Raw genomic sequence first — 16471 nt, 5'->3', positions numbered from 1 at the left:
ATCCTAGCTAACAGTGAAGACACAGTGAGTTGAGCATGTTGTTAATCCGTTTAGCCTACCCAGCGGTAGTGGCACACACTGACAACACAGGGCTAGACCACGGGGAGAATCTGCATTAGCAACACTTCTCACATTAGACGTGGTTAACCCATTCCGGCCTGACGTCAAAATTTAAAAAAAAAAAAGTTTTCTAAATCATGACAATTTTCGGAAAGATTTGAGGCACATTTTAACGATTTTTCAAAAATAGCAGACCTACAAGTTCATAGCGCGCCACTCGGTGGCGCGCTATGAGCTTGTAGATCTGCTATTTTTCAATAGCTAAATTATAACATAATGTTTAAAACACCAAAAGGGGTTCCCGCCCAAAATGGGTTAATGGTTAATGTGGTTAAACGCTAACGTGACATGGATGCGTTCCAGGTCTCAATGGATTAAGGAACACTGTGATTCATATGGCCAAGTCAGGGCAACTGAGAGATCATACATGTACAGTACACCATCACTTGAAAGTAATGCCACAGACATTGTGATATGTTAAAGTGCAAGAGTAATTCAATTCAATTATATAACACCGTAAATGGACTTCAGGATTATCCCCTTTAGTTTCGTCAAGTGTAATGATGTGGCTCTGTGTTTTTGTGATTAGGATTTAGGACCAAGCCTTCTCTGCTATAGGGAAAAGGAAGAGAAAGCATTGGCCCTTTCAAATTCAATGCACATTGGTCTAATAAGCTTCAGGCCTCATTATAGAGCAGAGAGAAGCTACTCTTCTTTCCACAGAGTGCAAGTAATGAGGCATTTGAAATATTCCACAACATTAGGATAACTGAAATTGGAGAGCAAGCCCTATAAACTTTACTTGTGTAACATATTAAAAGTGTTCCTGTATTCTTGAGGCTGTGTGGGTATATCATTACATTTCTCACCTACTGAGCTTTATGGGTATTTGACCTGATAGATGCTGCGTTCATTTGCCTGTTTACAATTTGAGCACATGCCTGATTGTTATAGCACCTTTATTGGTTTTCATCCGATGGCAAACATAACCTTTCAAATGCAGTATTCCATAACTGTTTACTATTAATTGTCTGCACATTTCCATGGTTGAATTGTACCCTAGGCTACCCTGGCAGAGTGTCGTAATGTGTATTTGCCAATTAGCCATATAAATTGGACAATAATAGGTTCATCTGATGCATAATTTCAAGAGTAAGCAAGCCTTGTTCGAGCTGATGTGGCTCATTGCTAAGGAGATTATCTGCTGTCTCTGAGGCATGAAACTGCTTACTGTGAGCATACAGTATACGCTTCTGCACAGGAAGCCGGTCCATTACAGGGGCTTACCCCAAATCTATCTTTTAAACATTGAATGGCAAGCAGAGAAACATCAGCTCCCATATTTTAAGTCTTTGATCTGAGTCAGTCAGGGATGGAACTCAGAACCGCTCAGTGACACAGGCCACTAAGTATGGCTGCACGATTATGATGATAATCCCAATTGCACCGCTTACTATTGTAATCACTTATTATTATCTTTTGTTTGTTATTATTATTATTTCACCATTTTCTTATTGCCTATAATACTAACATATTCATCACTGTTGGGCAGAAACCTTCTATCTCCATATTTGGTCATTATATGATTTTTCATAAGTGAAATGCTCTATTTTACACTTACCTACAAGCTCACAATGACAATAGAAAATTATATGTTATTTTATTGTTCCTCTTTGACACTGATTGATGGGGAGATGGTTCTTCAGCGTGCTACTTGTATTAACCGATCAATAGCGAATCTACAAGCTTACAATACAGCTTGTAGTGTTATTATATATAGCGTGTACAGTACATTTACTCAAGTACTGTACTTATTTTAATTAAAATGTTGAGGCATTTTTACTTTACTTGAGTATCTACAATGTTCAATACTTTTACTTCTACTCCACTACATCTCAGAGGCAAATATTGTACTTTTTACTGCACTACAATTATTTGAAAACTTTAGCTCTAAAGTCTAAACATAGGCATGAACCACAGCCCTATATACTGTATGTATATATATATATTCCGGCTATTTTCGAAAGATTTGTATACAACTTGAAATGGGACGTTTCTGCATAATGAGTACTTTTACTTTTGTACTTTTTGATGCCAATACGTTTGTATCTCGACTCATAAGTACATTGTGATATACAGGACTTTCACTTGTAACAGAGTACATCTACATTGCAGTATTATACCTTAAGTAAAAAAGTGTAGTACTTTTTCCACCACTGGTTTCCTCCGACACCAAATTCCATGGATGTTGCGGACATACTGTCCAGGGGCACTGGCCTGGGAGCCGGAGTGGGTTCGGAGAAGCCAGAGAATGGCTATCCCAGGCCGTCCTTGTGAATACAAAATCTGTTCTTGGCTGACTTGCCTAGTCAAATAAACACATTATTTTGCTTTGAAAGTGTCAAGTATAGTCTGTAGATTGTGACTGACAGCCTTTAGACCCAGTCGAACATACAGGAACTTGCTGTGCATGCGGTATATGTTGCCGCTGCTGTGTAGCAAATGAGGAATCCATGCTCAAGGTTAAAATGACAATTTCAATATCCGTATTTCGTCATATGCAGTATACAGGCACACACACAATAACAAGCTAGTTTGTTTTTATAGCCCAGTTTATGAAATTGTGCCTGGCTGAAACAAGACTCTTGTTCACATAATTGTCATTATAATACGGCCTGATTGTCATGCAATCAGCAATTGGTGCACCCATCAGCCTATCATGACATGGACTGTCTGTTATTAGCTAACGTTGTGATACATAAATGCAGTGTATACTACCGTAGCTTCCACTTCATCAGGCCCTTCAACAGGGTCTCCTAAAGATTTATGGTGAAATGATTCTTGACATCCAACACATAATGAAGTGTCAAGGCTGAAACCGCAAATGCAAGGAAAACCTCCTTACTGTTATTACAAGCTGCAGTAGCATAGCGATTCAATGCATGAGCATTGAATGAGCAATTACTAGGAAATTGATAGTTGGCCTATATTATTGAATCTTTTAGCCAATCATTTTTAAGCTGGATGTTCCATGCACGGTGAATGGGAGACCTTGAATCCATGGTGGTGGACAGGTACTTCTAGCATGTGGTTACATAAAGACATCTTGAACAGAAAAGAAAAGAGGTTGTGATGCGTTTCGACCATATATTCAGACAGGTATTACACACGTATTTGCTTTTGCACCCCTGTGTAACGTCAACACTACGGCAAAATTCCCAATAGTGATTATTGTTGGCTCCGCCGCTCGCACAGGATTACATGATCAGATTGAAAAGATAAATATGCGGTCAGTGTTGACATTAGCTGATAAACCCAGCTGATGTTAGATATCCACACTTAATACTGTCACCAGTGCACTGGTGCAAAACACACAGACGCACCACCATGTGTAACTGAATACCAATATTCATTGCATTGCTTGCAGTGTTCATTGTCAAATCAAAATGCTTTAAAGGTGCATGCAACCCTAGACTGCTTTTGTTGTTTGTCAGTATTGTCAATATGATTATAATGAGGTCCAGCTGCTATTGAGCTAGCTCTTTATGGAGGACTTGAAGTTAAAGGACCACTTCACTACTTTTCAACCTTCAATCTTCATATAATAGGTCCTCACTAATAATCATGATTTTCAGTCTGTGTCTCATAGGAGGGCTGTGGGCATCATCATTAGGCAGATTTTTTTTTAAACAAGATTTTTTTACAAAAATGTTTAGATTTTCATTATCGTGAGAACGATGGCTTCCATTTTCGCATTGCAACTTTTCAGGAATAGAAAGCCTGCAGTTTCTATTAGCTTGTATTCCCCATCGATGATGTCACTGGAGGACAGTTTCTGAACTGCCCACAGCCCTCCTATGAGACACAGACCGAGTAGAAAAAACATTGCGCCATTTGTTTATGAATTGTTTTGCCGTAGTGTTGACGTTACACAGGGGTGCAAAAGCAAATACGTGTGTAATACCTGTCTGAATATGGTCGAAATGCATCACGACCTCTTTTCTTTTCTGTTCAAGATGTCTTTATGTAACCACATGCTAGAAGTACCTGTCCACCACCATGGATTCAAGGTCTCCCATTCACCGTGCATGGAACATCCAGCTTAAAAATGATTGGCTATAAGATTCAATAATATAGGCCAACTATCAATTTCCTAGTAATTGCTCATTCAATGCTCATGCATTGAATCGCTATGCTACTGCAGCTTGTAATAACAGTAAGGAGGTTTTCCTTGCATTTGCGGTTTCAGCCTTGACACTTCATTATGTGTTGGATGTCAAGAATCATTTCCCCATAAATCTTTAGGAGACCCTGTTGAAGGGCCTGATGAACATCTACCTACCTATCTATCTATCTATGGAACATCTACACACCAGCAGACAGGCCTTTATGGAACATCTACACACCAGCAGACAGGCCTTTATGGAACATCTACACACCAGCAGACAGTCCTTTATGGAACATCTACACACCAGCAGACAGGCCTTTATGGAACATCTACACACCAGCAGACAGGCCTTTATGGAACATCTACACACCAGCAGACAGGCCTTTATGGAACATCTACACACCAGCAGACAGGCCTTTATGGAACATCTAAGTTAATTAGAGTGTGGAAGGCTGACAGGGGTTGATCGGATGGCTCACATGTTCCAACAGTTATAAGCACAGAGCATCCAGTTTTGACTGTTTTGTTGTCTAGAATTGATCTAAAATCTGTCAATGCCCTCTGGTTTTAAATTATACTGTAAGAAGACCATACTTTTAACACGTTTGTTTAAAATATTAAAATAGTAGACCATAGAGTAGCAGTACTATACTAATGAATGACTACTAATATTGTAGTTTCTGGCTTAAGTTATACTTCATCGCACATCAGTGTTGCCGTCGCTTCCCAAAAATAACAGATACACAAGCTGACAAGTTAAATGCGTTGCACCTACTGTAGACACAAATATATGTCTATAGTGCTTGTTTGTGTGGTGTGGGTGGGGGGGCTCAAATCAATCAAGATAATCAAATGGAAAAGGGGCAGGACACAGACCAACTCTTGACAAGAGTTGGTCTGTGTGTGTGTGTGTGTGTGTGTGTGTGTGTGTGTGTGTGTGTGTGTGTGTGTGTGTGTGTGTGTGTGTGTGTGTGTGTGTGTGTGTGTGTGTGTGTGTGTGTGTGTGTGTGTGTGTGTGTGTGTGTGCGTGTGTGTACGTGCGTGTTTGCGTGCCGTGCGCAAGTACGCGCACTCATGCATAATCATCTACACACCTCCAACACAGCTGTGGTGAACAATCATGTAATTATATGGGTTGTATTTTAAGTACTGTGCCACTTTGGTCTTGAGAAGGCCATTGCGACCTTTGTTTTAATAAAGGTATCTCTGATATTTTCAGCGTGTGGCACTGTCATGTGACGCATAAATTAGGCGTTAGTCTTTATATTGTGCACATCTCTTCATGTCAGTTTATATTTTCAATCAGCTTGTGTGTGCCTCATTACCTGAATCCAAGGGATGAGTCAATCATTTCAGAGTCAGAATTGGTTTAGGATAATTGAAGGACACGCTGAAAGTCATGATTGAATGATAATCAGGATTTTCAGAGGGGAAAATCTCTGTGCACCTAAGCGCTTCGTTTGCTCTGCATCATCCCATGCTACAACCCAGTCAACTATGAAGTACACTTTTCTGGGTCGAGGTCATGGATTCATTTTTGTCTCACTGCTCTGAGCCGCTGGGTAGTTTTGTTTGTGACGTTACCTTGTCGTGATGGTTGCAGCCACTACCTAGTTATGCAAGTGATTTGGATTTGGACATAGGGTCATACATTGAACCATGTTAACCCCGTCTCTAATTTGCGTATGACATTGCCGATTCTAAAAATGCCTCGTAAAACCTAACCTAAGGTTTTCTAAAAACCTTAAAATCTTATTTAAAAAATAAATGATGTTGCTATATGAGACACATGTGTATGTGACACAGAGGTAGCATCCGGCATTGAAGGTAAAACAATGTATAGGTTATCCCAAAACTTCAAAAATATTATAGGCTACATTTTCTAAAATAGCGATTTGTGGATCTACATGGTTATTTTCTCGATTCACCATATGTAGGTACCGATATATAGGTCTCAAGTGGTTATATATTTGAACATTACAGTATTACACAACAAGGGTACCAAGGCAATATTGTAATGTTTCTAACAAGAGCTTTCTTTTTTTTCAACTTTGTTTTTATTTAGGGTTTACAGACATATATTCAAATAAACAAAAGCAACAACAACAAGATAGTACAAAGACAAACTTCACAACAACCACATAGAGACACATAAATCAAAACAAAGTAAAACATAAAATAAAACAAAACAAACAAATCATATAAATAGAATTACAAAATAAAGAAAACTCAAATAGAACCTTTACTTGAGGGCACCTTTAACTTTTCCATTCCATTACTCTATTATGTTTCACCTCTTGTCCATTTATATAACGACCATTTTTCCCATCTTTTTTCATAGAGGTCTTCTCTTATTCTTATTTTGAATGTCAACTTGTCTATGTCTTCAATATTGTCCATGCTGGGAGTCACAAGAGCTTTCACAACACATCACACTGCCATTTGGTTTCACTTCAATGGCACTTTCATCCCTTTGGACTGGAGCCTAAAACACAACATGCAATGGGTTTAAGTAAGTCCCCCATGGAAAGATGCCTTTGAACTGAGAACATTTGGCAGTTTGAAGGCAGGTGTCACCACCGACCGGTGGGAAAACTAACCTAGTTCATGTCTAGCCCCTCCAAAGCACCGGCAGCCCCATGTGTTTTACCTGGCTCAAAAATGTGTGAATGTTCCTTCTCGTTCAGCTGTCCTTGTGTACTTCACTGAAATTGTAATGACTGAACACGACATGACATATGAATGAGGTTTTCCAATGACATGACATGACATGGTAGCTGTGAGAAATCTCTCACTTACCCACTCATACACAAACACTGTTGCTTTGCTCAATTGTAGGACAAATGTATTACTGTAGGCTACATTGTTAATTTCAAATTGCGATGTAATGATTAATTAACACATACTGTACAGCAGCAACTTCATCTTGGGTGGCTGAATTCGTAGTGCCATTATATTTTGTTGTTCATTGTAAGAATTCATAATTATCACCTTTCTTCATAGCATACAAAATGAGAAATTATACTATAAATATATAACTTTGTTTTTGATTGATTGATTGAAGTATTTATTAACAGTTTATATAAATGCACCATTTACCTAAGCACAACTCAATACAAGAAAATCAGTGGCCACATACAGTACTGTACGGGTATTTTCAAATGGCCGAAATGTATTCAGAAGTGTTTAATTTGTGTTTTGTAATAATAATTATAAAAATCTATAAAGTAACTAGTAACTAAGATTGAGATGTAGTGGAGTAGAAGTAAATGTACTGAAAATTGGAAATAGTCAAGTACTGTACCAAAACTGTACTTAAGTACAGTACTTGAGTAAATGTATGTACTTACTTTACACCACTGGTAACTGATTAATGTATTGTTTGCCATTGCATTTGTCTGCCCCAGTGTTAAGGAGCAGAGTTCATTAGTGACACAATGTACGGTTTCAACCCATGTTATAACATGGGTTGAAACCGTACATTGTGTCACTAATGAACTATCTGCTCCTTTAGCTCTCAAATAAGCACATTTAATTGTGAAATGTTGATGAAAATGTTACTGATAAGTGGAGAAGAAGCCTTATCACTGGAGGCCTATGATTAAATAAGCGCCCAAAGCAGGTGTCTATTTCCTCTTTCGGCAGCCTCTTGATCCCATTTCCCAATTAATTACTGCTGCAAAACCTTTGCCATGCCGATATGAAGAGTGACATGTCCATGGAACGACAGACACCATCCACTATAGGGCCCTGTGGCAAGACAGATGCATTTTAATCACACAGCCCCTGGCATTATCAAGGTGATGGACCTGTCCCCTCTTCCACACACTGGCAGTATTTCATTCATTCATCTTGGTTAGAGCTCATTATGGTCAAGCATAGCGGGCTGCCTGTGGTAACCGGAACGCTCGCCCCAAAACACGCCCACATTTTTTTCACTGGCCGCTCGCCCCCTAACCTTAAGAATAAGGTTAGGTTTAGGCATAGTTTTAATGCGGTTAAGATCAGGAATAAGGATATTGTTAGGCATAGTTTTACTGAGGTTATATGTTTAGGAATAAGGTTTGGTTTAGGGATAGTTTTACTGAGGTTACATTTAGGAATACTTGGTGGGGACTGTTCTGAGGTCGCCGCATTTGACCACAGGGTGAGCGTTCTTGTATTCCTGTCACTCTTCACCTGAGAGATAAACTGTTTTCACAGTCTGTTAATACAGGTTAACTACTGACAGAGCAGGAAACAAAATATAAATGCAGCAAAGAGAATAGAACTCTGCCTCACCTTATAGTTAGACTTTGATTTACTTTTGCAGTGGTTCTTAAACGGTGTGCCATGAGACAAGTGCAAACGTGACTTGGGATTTTTGTGAAAAACACACATTAATGCAATATATACAACAATACTTCATCTTTTAAAGGGCTACTTCACCCCTTTTGAAACCAGATCTTATTTTAATGATGTTTGGGAGACAAGAAACACTTTCCTGGGGTTTTTATGTGGGTAATATGTGTTTTTAGATATTTTAGTATTTCAATGTGTCTTTGATGTCATGGATGTCACCCAAACAACATTAAAATAAGATCTGGTTGCAAATGGGGTGAAGTGGCCCTTTAACTGGTGTCCCTATTTTGGTCATTTCATTATAGGCATAATATTTTCTTTTTATATTTAATTTTCTTTGTATTTCCATTTTAAAATAGACTCACAACTCATTGTCACACGTGAGCATGTAAATTGGCTATTTTCACAGTGAATACAGTTGCCTTGAGATATTGACTTGCCTATTGGTGTGCCTTGGGCAAAATAAATGTGAAAACCACCACCTATTACACATGCATTCTGTATGTGCAATACATAATATGTACTGTTGTACATACAATATACAGTATATATTATGTGTTATTCTATCACACAGAGGTTGTGATATACTGTAAGATTATTGAAAAGTAATTTTCCCTGTAGATAGTAGGCTCTCTTTACTCTAAAAGTCCAAATATTATTAAATTAAATTTCAGAATGGTAGACCTGAGGCCTGAGGCCTACCATACCAGGCCTCAGGCCTACCATTGCGTGGCACATCTATGCACGGAATGTCTATGTTCACAGGCTTCTGTGTGCGGCCTAGCCCTAGAGGGCATCTGAGCATGTGCTACACCATACCTCTTACACCATGTGTCCTTTGGGAAACCGAGCCAATATTTGTTAAATAACGTTCAGTTTATAAATGTTAACGTGAATCACTATATTCAATGCCTACTCTGATACCCTATCATGCACACTATCAATTCTTCTCATTCCTGTGTACAGATTTGAAAGTCTCAACTCGTGACTCTGGTTTCACATTCAAAAGTGTCATGTCTTGAGAGAAAAATTTGAAAAACATGAATCAGAATACTTTGCATATGGTAATGTGGCATTTGTTTTCAGAGATCAGTTTCAATAGAGTAACACGAAAAACGCATCTCACCAGTTTTTAAATGTTTAAATATCATTTAAGTAAATTGAAATGGTATGCTAAACAGGACAACAGTTCCAGCTTTGAATATGGGTCAGCATCATTATTCCGACGGCGTGTTGGTCCAACTTACTAAACCTGTCCCTAAACCTAACTCTAACACCACATGAAGACACACAGTCGGAATTGCGAGTGGATCCCTTTGAATATCCATATTATAGCAAGTTGAACATAAGGGTCATGTGTAGTGTAAATCAGATGAGGAGGATTTTCATTAGCATAATGTTCAGTCACTTTGGGTGAATTAAATTATACTAACTAAGACTAATCAATGCCTTTTGACCTCAACCCACAGTCAGTCACAGGTTAGCCATACACAAGTACTGTACTTAAATCTAGCTGGCCTGCCAATTGTGCTTTACTTTATATCTAGCTAATGCTCATCTATCTAATGAGCAGTGTACAAATGAATCATGTGATATCACAGTAAGCCAGGTAATATTTCTCAGCTATTGCATCATCACCGAGTCCCCAAATCCTTTTTCTAACCTCTTTGGTGTACTTAGGTGCATGTCATTGAACAGGAGTTTAATATCGGGTTGGCTTTCATGTAGATCTTGGTCTCCATGCAGTCATTTAGGAAGTATATGGCATATGACTCCATATGTGGGCAGTCCTACTGCCATTTCAAGTAATATATTTCAAAATATATTAAACGTAATGTGGGAAAAAAAATGCACAGTTACTGCCTTTGCCTGCTGGCAGCGTGCACAAAAATGTTTGATTAATGATTAACTCTGGGAACATACATATAGTTACATACTGATAGACAGACAAACTCACATACAGACAACTTGCCTCTTGCCATCTTTACCAAACAGCAAAAATATGTCATAATTTGTCGTTTTTCCCCCCCCCCTTTTAGTACCTGCGAGAATCACTAACATATCGACGGACATCGCAGTAAATGAGGGCAGCAATGTCAATCTAATGTGCCTGGCGATTGGTCGACCTGAGCCAAGTGTCATATGGAAGCATCATTCTGCAAGAGGTGAGCAATCAGTTTATTATGCTCTCTTATTATCCCTGATGTATGTCTACCATGTGGAGAATTTCTGTGCAATGGCCACTCTTTGTCATAGCATTCCTGACGTGAAGAGTTTATTTTCATTATAAGACTTCACTTATGGTCTACTCTGGAGTTTTAATGAAGTGGTTATTTGAGATGTTTTCCTATATAATGGATATTGACAAAGCTTCAACAGAATTGCTTTAAGTTCTATTGTAAAGTTTACTGAATCAATTAATCGGCATGTGGCCCCTGTCAATCTTCCCAGGCAATGCAATCCTCCCTACACTTTAATGAGAACATTTGCCTACACAAGCTGTTCCCTTCCTATGGGATTAAATTAATTTACAGCTTTTGTTTGTATATATCCTGACTGAAATGATGATAAATAATGCCAGCCTTTAATCTGTTGAGTGAGGCTGTGTTTTCTTTTCAATATGGAGGATGAAGGGGTTGGTGCCACGCAACCTGTGCCCAACGACGGGGCCAGGCTCCAATCAACTGCAAATGATTTGGCCTGAGGCCAACATTGGCTTGGTAGGGGTTGTTGTGCTGGCACCTAAAGCCTGAAGGAGAGCCAAGTAGCTGTTTGTGTGCGAGTAACCCCCCCCCCCCCCCCCCCCCCCCCCCCACACACACACACACACACACACAGAGCTCTGTGCTTTAATCGCGGTGGCCCCGCAGTTCCCACTGAACATTCAGCAGCGTGAGTCATGCGCTGCCATAGGATCAGATGTGCAGCCTCCATCATGACATGAATATCTACAGCCCAGCTGTTCCTCCCTCCTTCCCTGTTTCTGTACAAGGAAGCCAGAAGGAGTATGCCAGCCGCAGCCAAGACACTGTCGCCTACCTCCTCTGTCAACATGTTCACTCCCTCATTTTCCTTATTATGACCACTGAACATCATAATCTCCTTACCGACTGTTCAACTGAAGAATGGATCCTAATCACATTGAGAAATGGTCAGCAGAAGGCTGTTGGTGCACACTATGCTTTTAAAGGAACTGGGTCTTTATACATAGTTAGTCCTATAACCGGCCATGTTAGTCGCTTGAAATTGCAGGACCAAAAGCAGGAAGTCGATAACCATTCACAACCCGGTGTTTTTCCATGAAATATCAAGTGAATTATAACCAAACTTTCACAAATATGAAAATGTAACCTAGAAAGAGGCGTTCTGGGGAGCACAGCCTGGCAGAGACATGTGCTCCTTCCTATGGGCAGAAGTGATAGAGGTTTTGGAGGCCATCATTGTCACATGATTCCCAAGATCATGTGTACCTAATGTGGTGGAAAAATCTTGTTTCTGCTACAAAACATTTGTAGCTTTTGTTGTGTCCCCTATGGGTCTATAAGTGAAATCACTATTGGCTCAAATTAAAATGTGGGGTCAATTGTGTTTATGATTCTTGGCCTTTTTAGTTTTCCCCAAAAATAGGCCACTCCTGCAAACTTTGGAAGCCAGAATTGTAGCTAATTGGAATGGAATATGAAAAATCAGTACGATACATATCACATCATTCCAGAGATAAGGTGTCCCTATTCTTGTGTGTTGTGAAGAAAATTCAAAATGGAAGAAAAACTATTGAGGCGGAAATGTTTTGGGAGTTGCATCATGGTCCAAGGAATACAGGGAAAATTACATTTTGATTGTAACACCTGTGGTTCAGTCATAGCCCAAAATATAATGCACGCTTGTATAGCGCCACCATGATGGTGATTTGAAACAACGTCTTCCTTGGCTTTCTGGCTGCCTGCATGAAAAGTTTGATGCGGATCAGTCCATCGGTTTGTGAGATTAGCTCCAGTCTCATGCAGTCGCACGCACGCACGCGCGCGCACACACACACACACACACACACACACACACACACACACACACACACACACACACACACACACACACACACACACACACACACACACACACAGATAACTGCTGCCAGAGATAACTACTATTATATGAATGATATGGGTTGGATTATTGACATAAGTAGTCCAGGTTATACAATTATTAGAGCTGATGGACTCAACCATTGGCAATTTCACACTCTTTAGTCCAAAAAAAAAGAAGTGCACGAACTACACTGTCAATATACTGAAGTCCTAGCTGCAAACTTCTTTCAATTAGGCTTTATTTGGGAATTGCACAATTAATGAAAAATGTTGTTACAGACAGACCTGAGCACCTTTTTACTTATAGAATTATAGTGCCAGTGAACCAAGGTAGCCTATGTATGTTGCGAAGCCCAGCACTGTCAAGGCTGCCTGTAGGCACCTCCTGCAAAATTCTGCAAAATCCTGCAAAATTATGGATTGTGTTGTTGGATACAGCGATTAACTGCTACAGTACATACCGTATGAAGAAATGAAGCGTGCAAGTGTAACCTACTGAAGAGTGTTTCATAGTGGAAATCCTCGTTTATTTTATCACCTGAAAAAAAAAGTTATTTGATACAATCAAAATGTGTTTGGAAACATGTTGGTGTCTATACTTATTGTCCTGTTCTTTATCAAAAACCACCTCAACCACACGTTATTATTATTTTAGCAAAATTGGGTAGCCTATTTTTGAATAAAAGAAAATCCTCTCCATTTCAAAATCTCCGTAATTTCCAAAATGATATTTTAAAACTGTTAAAAATGTTTATGGAAACAAACCTACAGACCACGGGCAGAGACAATGGAATAACTGATCTGAAAGATAATATTTGGGCTCATGTAGGGAGACTGTTGTTGTATGCTCTGTGCTGGTCACGGGTTGCTGTCAGAAGAGAACATAGTGGGTTATCTTATCTGACATTTTTTCCAGTAGCACTAATGAAAAGAAAAGCTATGGTGAGGATGTTTGGCAAGCCAAATAAGTCCTCTCTGACAATGAGAACTTGAAATGTTTTCCCATGTTTTTTTCAGCATGGCATTTTCCAGACTACTGTAGCTCCCTCACCATTTGCTTTTCATGTTTGTCAACATCAGTGATAATGGGCCTTGGATAGCGTTTGTGTCTGTTAGGATGGCACTAAAGTGAACAGACTTCTCCCTCTGTTAAGCCACATTTCCAGAAAATCACAAATCTTTCCATTTAGTGGCGTGTTCTTCCCAGCGTATATAATTCCAGCTGTTCACACTCACTGGTGCCAGCAATCCGAGCAAATGTACTGTAGGAGCTAGTGATGCAGAAAGGCATGTCAACCTTTCACTGATTTCATTGCAAGTGACAGGAGAAAACTGTCCTGAGGAACGATACAAAAAGTGTGATGTCTAATCCTAATTGTCAAAAAAAGGGAGTTATTTTAACTTTGACATTGAAGGCTCCACTCCATACAGTACATCCATAACTGATATTTCTATTGTGATATGCGCATAGGAGAAACCCACAATCTCTTAGCTGCCATGGCCACAAATCCTATCAATTTACCTTTCTGCTTTGTTTTGTGGACTACAAGCCCTTGTTCTTATTTCAAGTCAGTGAGTGCAACATCAATTATTCAACAATGTCCACTTAATCGTTGGCTGCTGGCCACCAAAAAGATTTATATATGCAGAGAGCAGTGAATTCAAAGGACAACACTAAATGGATCAATTTGACCCATTAAGACTCATTATATTGATTAGGTTGTGAACATGTACTCACTCTCCTGTCAGTTGTTTGTTATTTTGTCCCATTAATTTAATTGTCATTGGTGGGAAAATGTACTCAAATGTTTTACTTAAAGGACAACTTTAGTTTTTTACTGGTCAATAAATGCCCGGGATGGCTTCCGTGACCAATATCTCATTGGATGCTGTAGTTACCACCTAGCTTCCTGATTGGCTGCCTCATCTCTAGGCAACCAGACACTTTTTGCCTCTAGCCGACCTCTCAGCCATGGGATGCTAGCTAGCTAGCTAGCTAGTGTGTGTGTGTGTGTGTGTGTGTGTGTGTGTGTGTGTGTGTGTGTGTGTGTGTGTGTGTGTGTGTGTGTGTGTGTGTGTGTGTGTGTGTGTGTGTGTGTGTGTGTGTGTGTGTGTGTGTGTGTGTGTGTGTGTGTGTGTGTGTGTGTGTGTGTGTGCGTGTGTGCGTGCGTGCTCAGAACGTGTCGCCGGCCCTCACTGCTGCCGTGCGTGAGTCCCCCTCCTCCCCCAGTTGTGTCACACAAACAGGCTCTACTGTGTGTGTGTCTCGTTCAAACCGGGATGCGCTGTTTTGGTGTGTTTATAGGAGAGCACATTTCGGCAGATATAATAAGGCAGCTGGTAATTAATTGATGTTCATCAATTCTTGTTTCAACCAAGGTTCATGTTTTAGGTTGTTATTAGAGAAAGTAAAAGACGAGTATTAATTGTGTCCACCAGGCCGAAGGCATGGGGAGAGAGTATGTTTTGCACTCAGTCTGTCCGTCCGTGTGTCCGTCCGTCCGTCCGTGTGTCCGTCCGTCCGTCTGTGAACAGCTAATCTCCGGCACCGTTAACCCGGTCAATGTCAATTGTTGCACACACACTCCCTGGATGCCAACGATGAACCTCTGCCCCAAAATATCCAGAACGGCCTGTTATAGCGCCACCAGGAGGCCGACTTTTGAAAAACATTTTTTTTTATATTACTCCTCCAGATTCTGTCCAAAAATCCCGCAAATCGTTACGCACTATCTCTAAAGTCATGTGTTTTAGATGGATCTGTCCGATATTTCATATTCCATCCTAATTGGCTAACATTGGCTTTCAAAGTTTGCAGGATTGGTCCTTTTGAAACAAAAAGCCTCAAATCATGAACGCAGCATGCAATTTGCATGAAATCTTTCACAGACTTTCCTACTAGGCTGAGGTATATATCTCACCCTTTTCAAATTGGCCTGTTATAGCGCCAACAATAGGTGAATTTGTGCAAAACACATTTTTGGAACAAAATGCCTCAAATCATCCAATTGCCATCAATGGTGTAAGAACAAAGGGCACCCTTTTCACATTGGCCTATTATAGGAGACCAGTGGCCCGAGGGGAACTTTTTTGTTTCTTTTCATTTGCTGCTTTCTTTCGTTTTAGTGATTTTAGCTATTTTTGACAGGGGGGCGGGGGCATTCAAACAAGTTACATAAATATGTAACTAGGCTAAATATGTATTTTTTTTTTTTTTTTTTTACAAAAGGTTATGGCATTTTCTTTAATATTATTTACTATAGTCCTACTAGACTCGAGTAAATTACATTTGGCCACAAAAGATCACAGAATTTAGAATGTGAACATTTTGTGAAGGGGGAGGTGACCCAAAAAAAAGAGAGTAGTTTTTTATTTAATTTCATTGTTTCCCCTAATTTAAATCGTAGTTAGGAAAGTTTTGCTGGGAAAAAAAAATAATTCCCTGAGGTCACTCCAATCTGACGGCAAGTGTGAGGAAGCCTTTTCTCACCCACTTCGTCTCAGCGTGTGATTGAGCACCATAGACAGACATTGTCAGTCAGTGATTGGTCCCACAATGTGTGCAATTCACACTATTATACAGCGTAAATGTATGGCATGCCATATTCCCTGACGTTTGTTAGTGAGAATAATACTCAGGCTGGTGGACATCAACCACGCAGAAATCATCAGGGGGTAAAGAAGAAAAAGATGTCAGCAGGTGTTGTGTTTCTCACTAAGTAGGTAAGAGATTGTATCCTTATTAAACGGGATTGTATGCCACTTGGCAGCAATCTTTCCCTCCCTCTGGAATAGCAATAATTGCAATAAGCTTGTT

At 39.7% G+C, this 16471-nt stretch overlaps 1 protein-coding gene across 2 annotated transcripts in view; it reads left to right on the top strand.

Moving 5' to 3' along the window:
* The window catches only part of opcml (opioid binding protein/cell adhesion molecule-like), a gene marked incomplete at its 5' end in the record, with an annotated part of 291631 nt that overhangs the window by 220958 nt on the left and 54202 nt on the right, over window positions 1-16471 (top strand). For both annotated transcript variants that reach the window (XM_079508540.1, XM_079508539.1), the window contains one exon: window positions 10609-10734. In XM_079508540.1, coding sequence (XP_079364666.1) covers window positions 10609-10734 — 126 coding nt within the window. The remainder of the gene's footprint in view (window positions 1-10608; window positions 10735-16471) is intronic.

This window comes from Electrona antarctica, assembly GCF_951216825.1.
Source record: "Electrona antarctica genome assembly, chromosome: 8".
NCBI classification, from domain to species: domain Eukaryota; kingdom Metazoa; phylum Chordata; class Actinopteri; order Myctophiformes; family Myctophidae; genus Electrona; species Electrona antarctica.
This window is presented reverse-complemented; position numbering and strand designations above follow the sequence as displayed.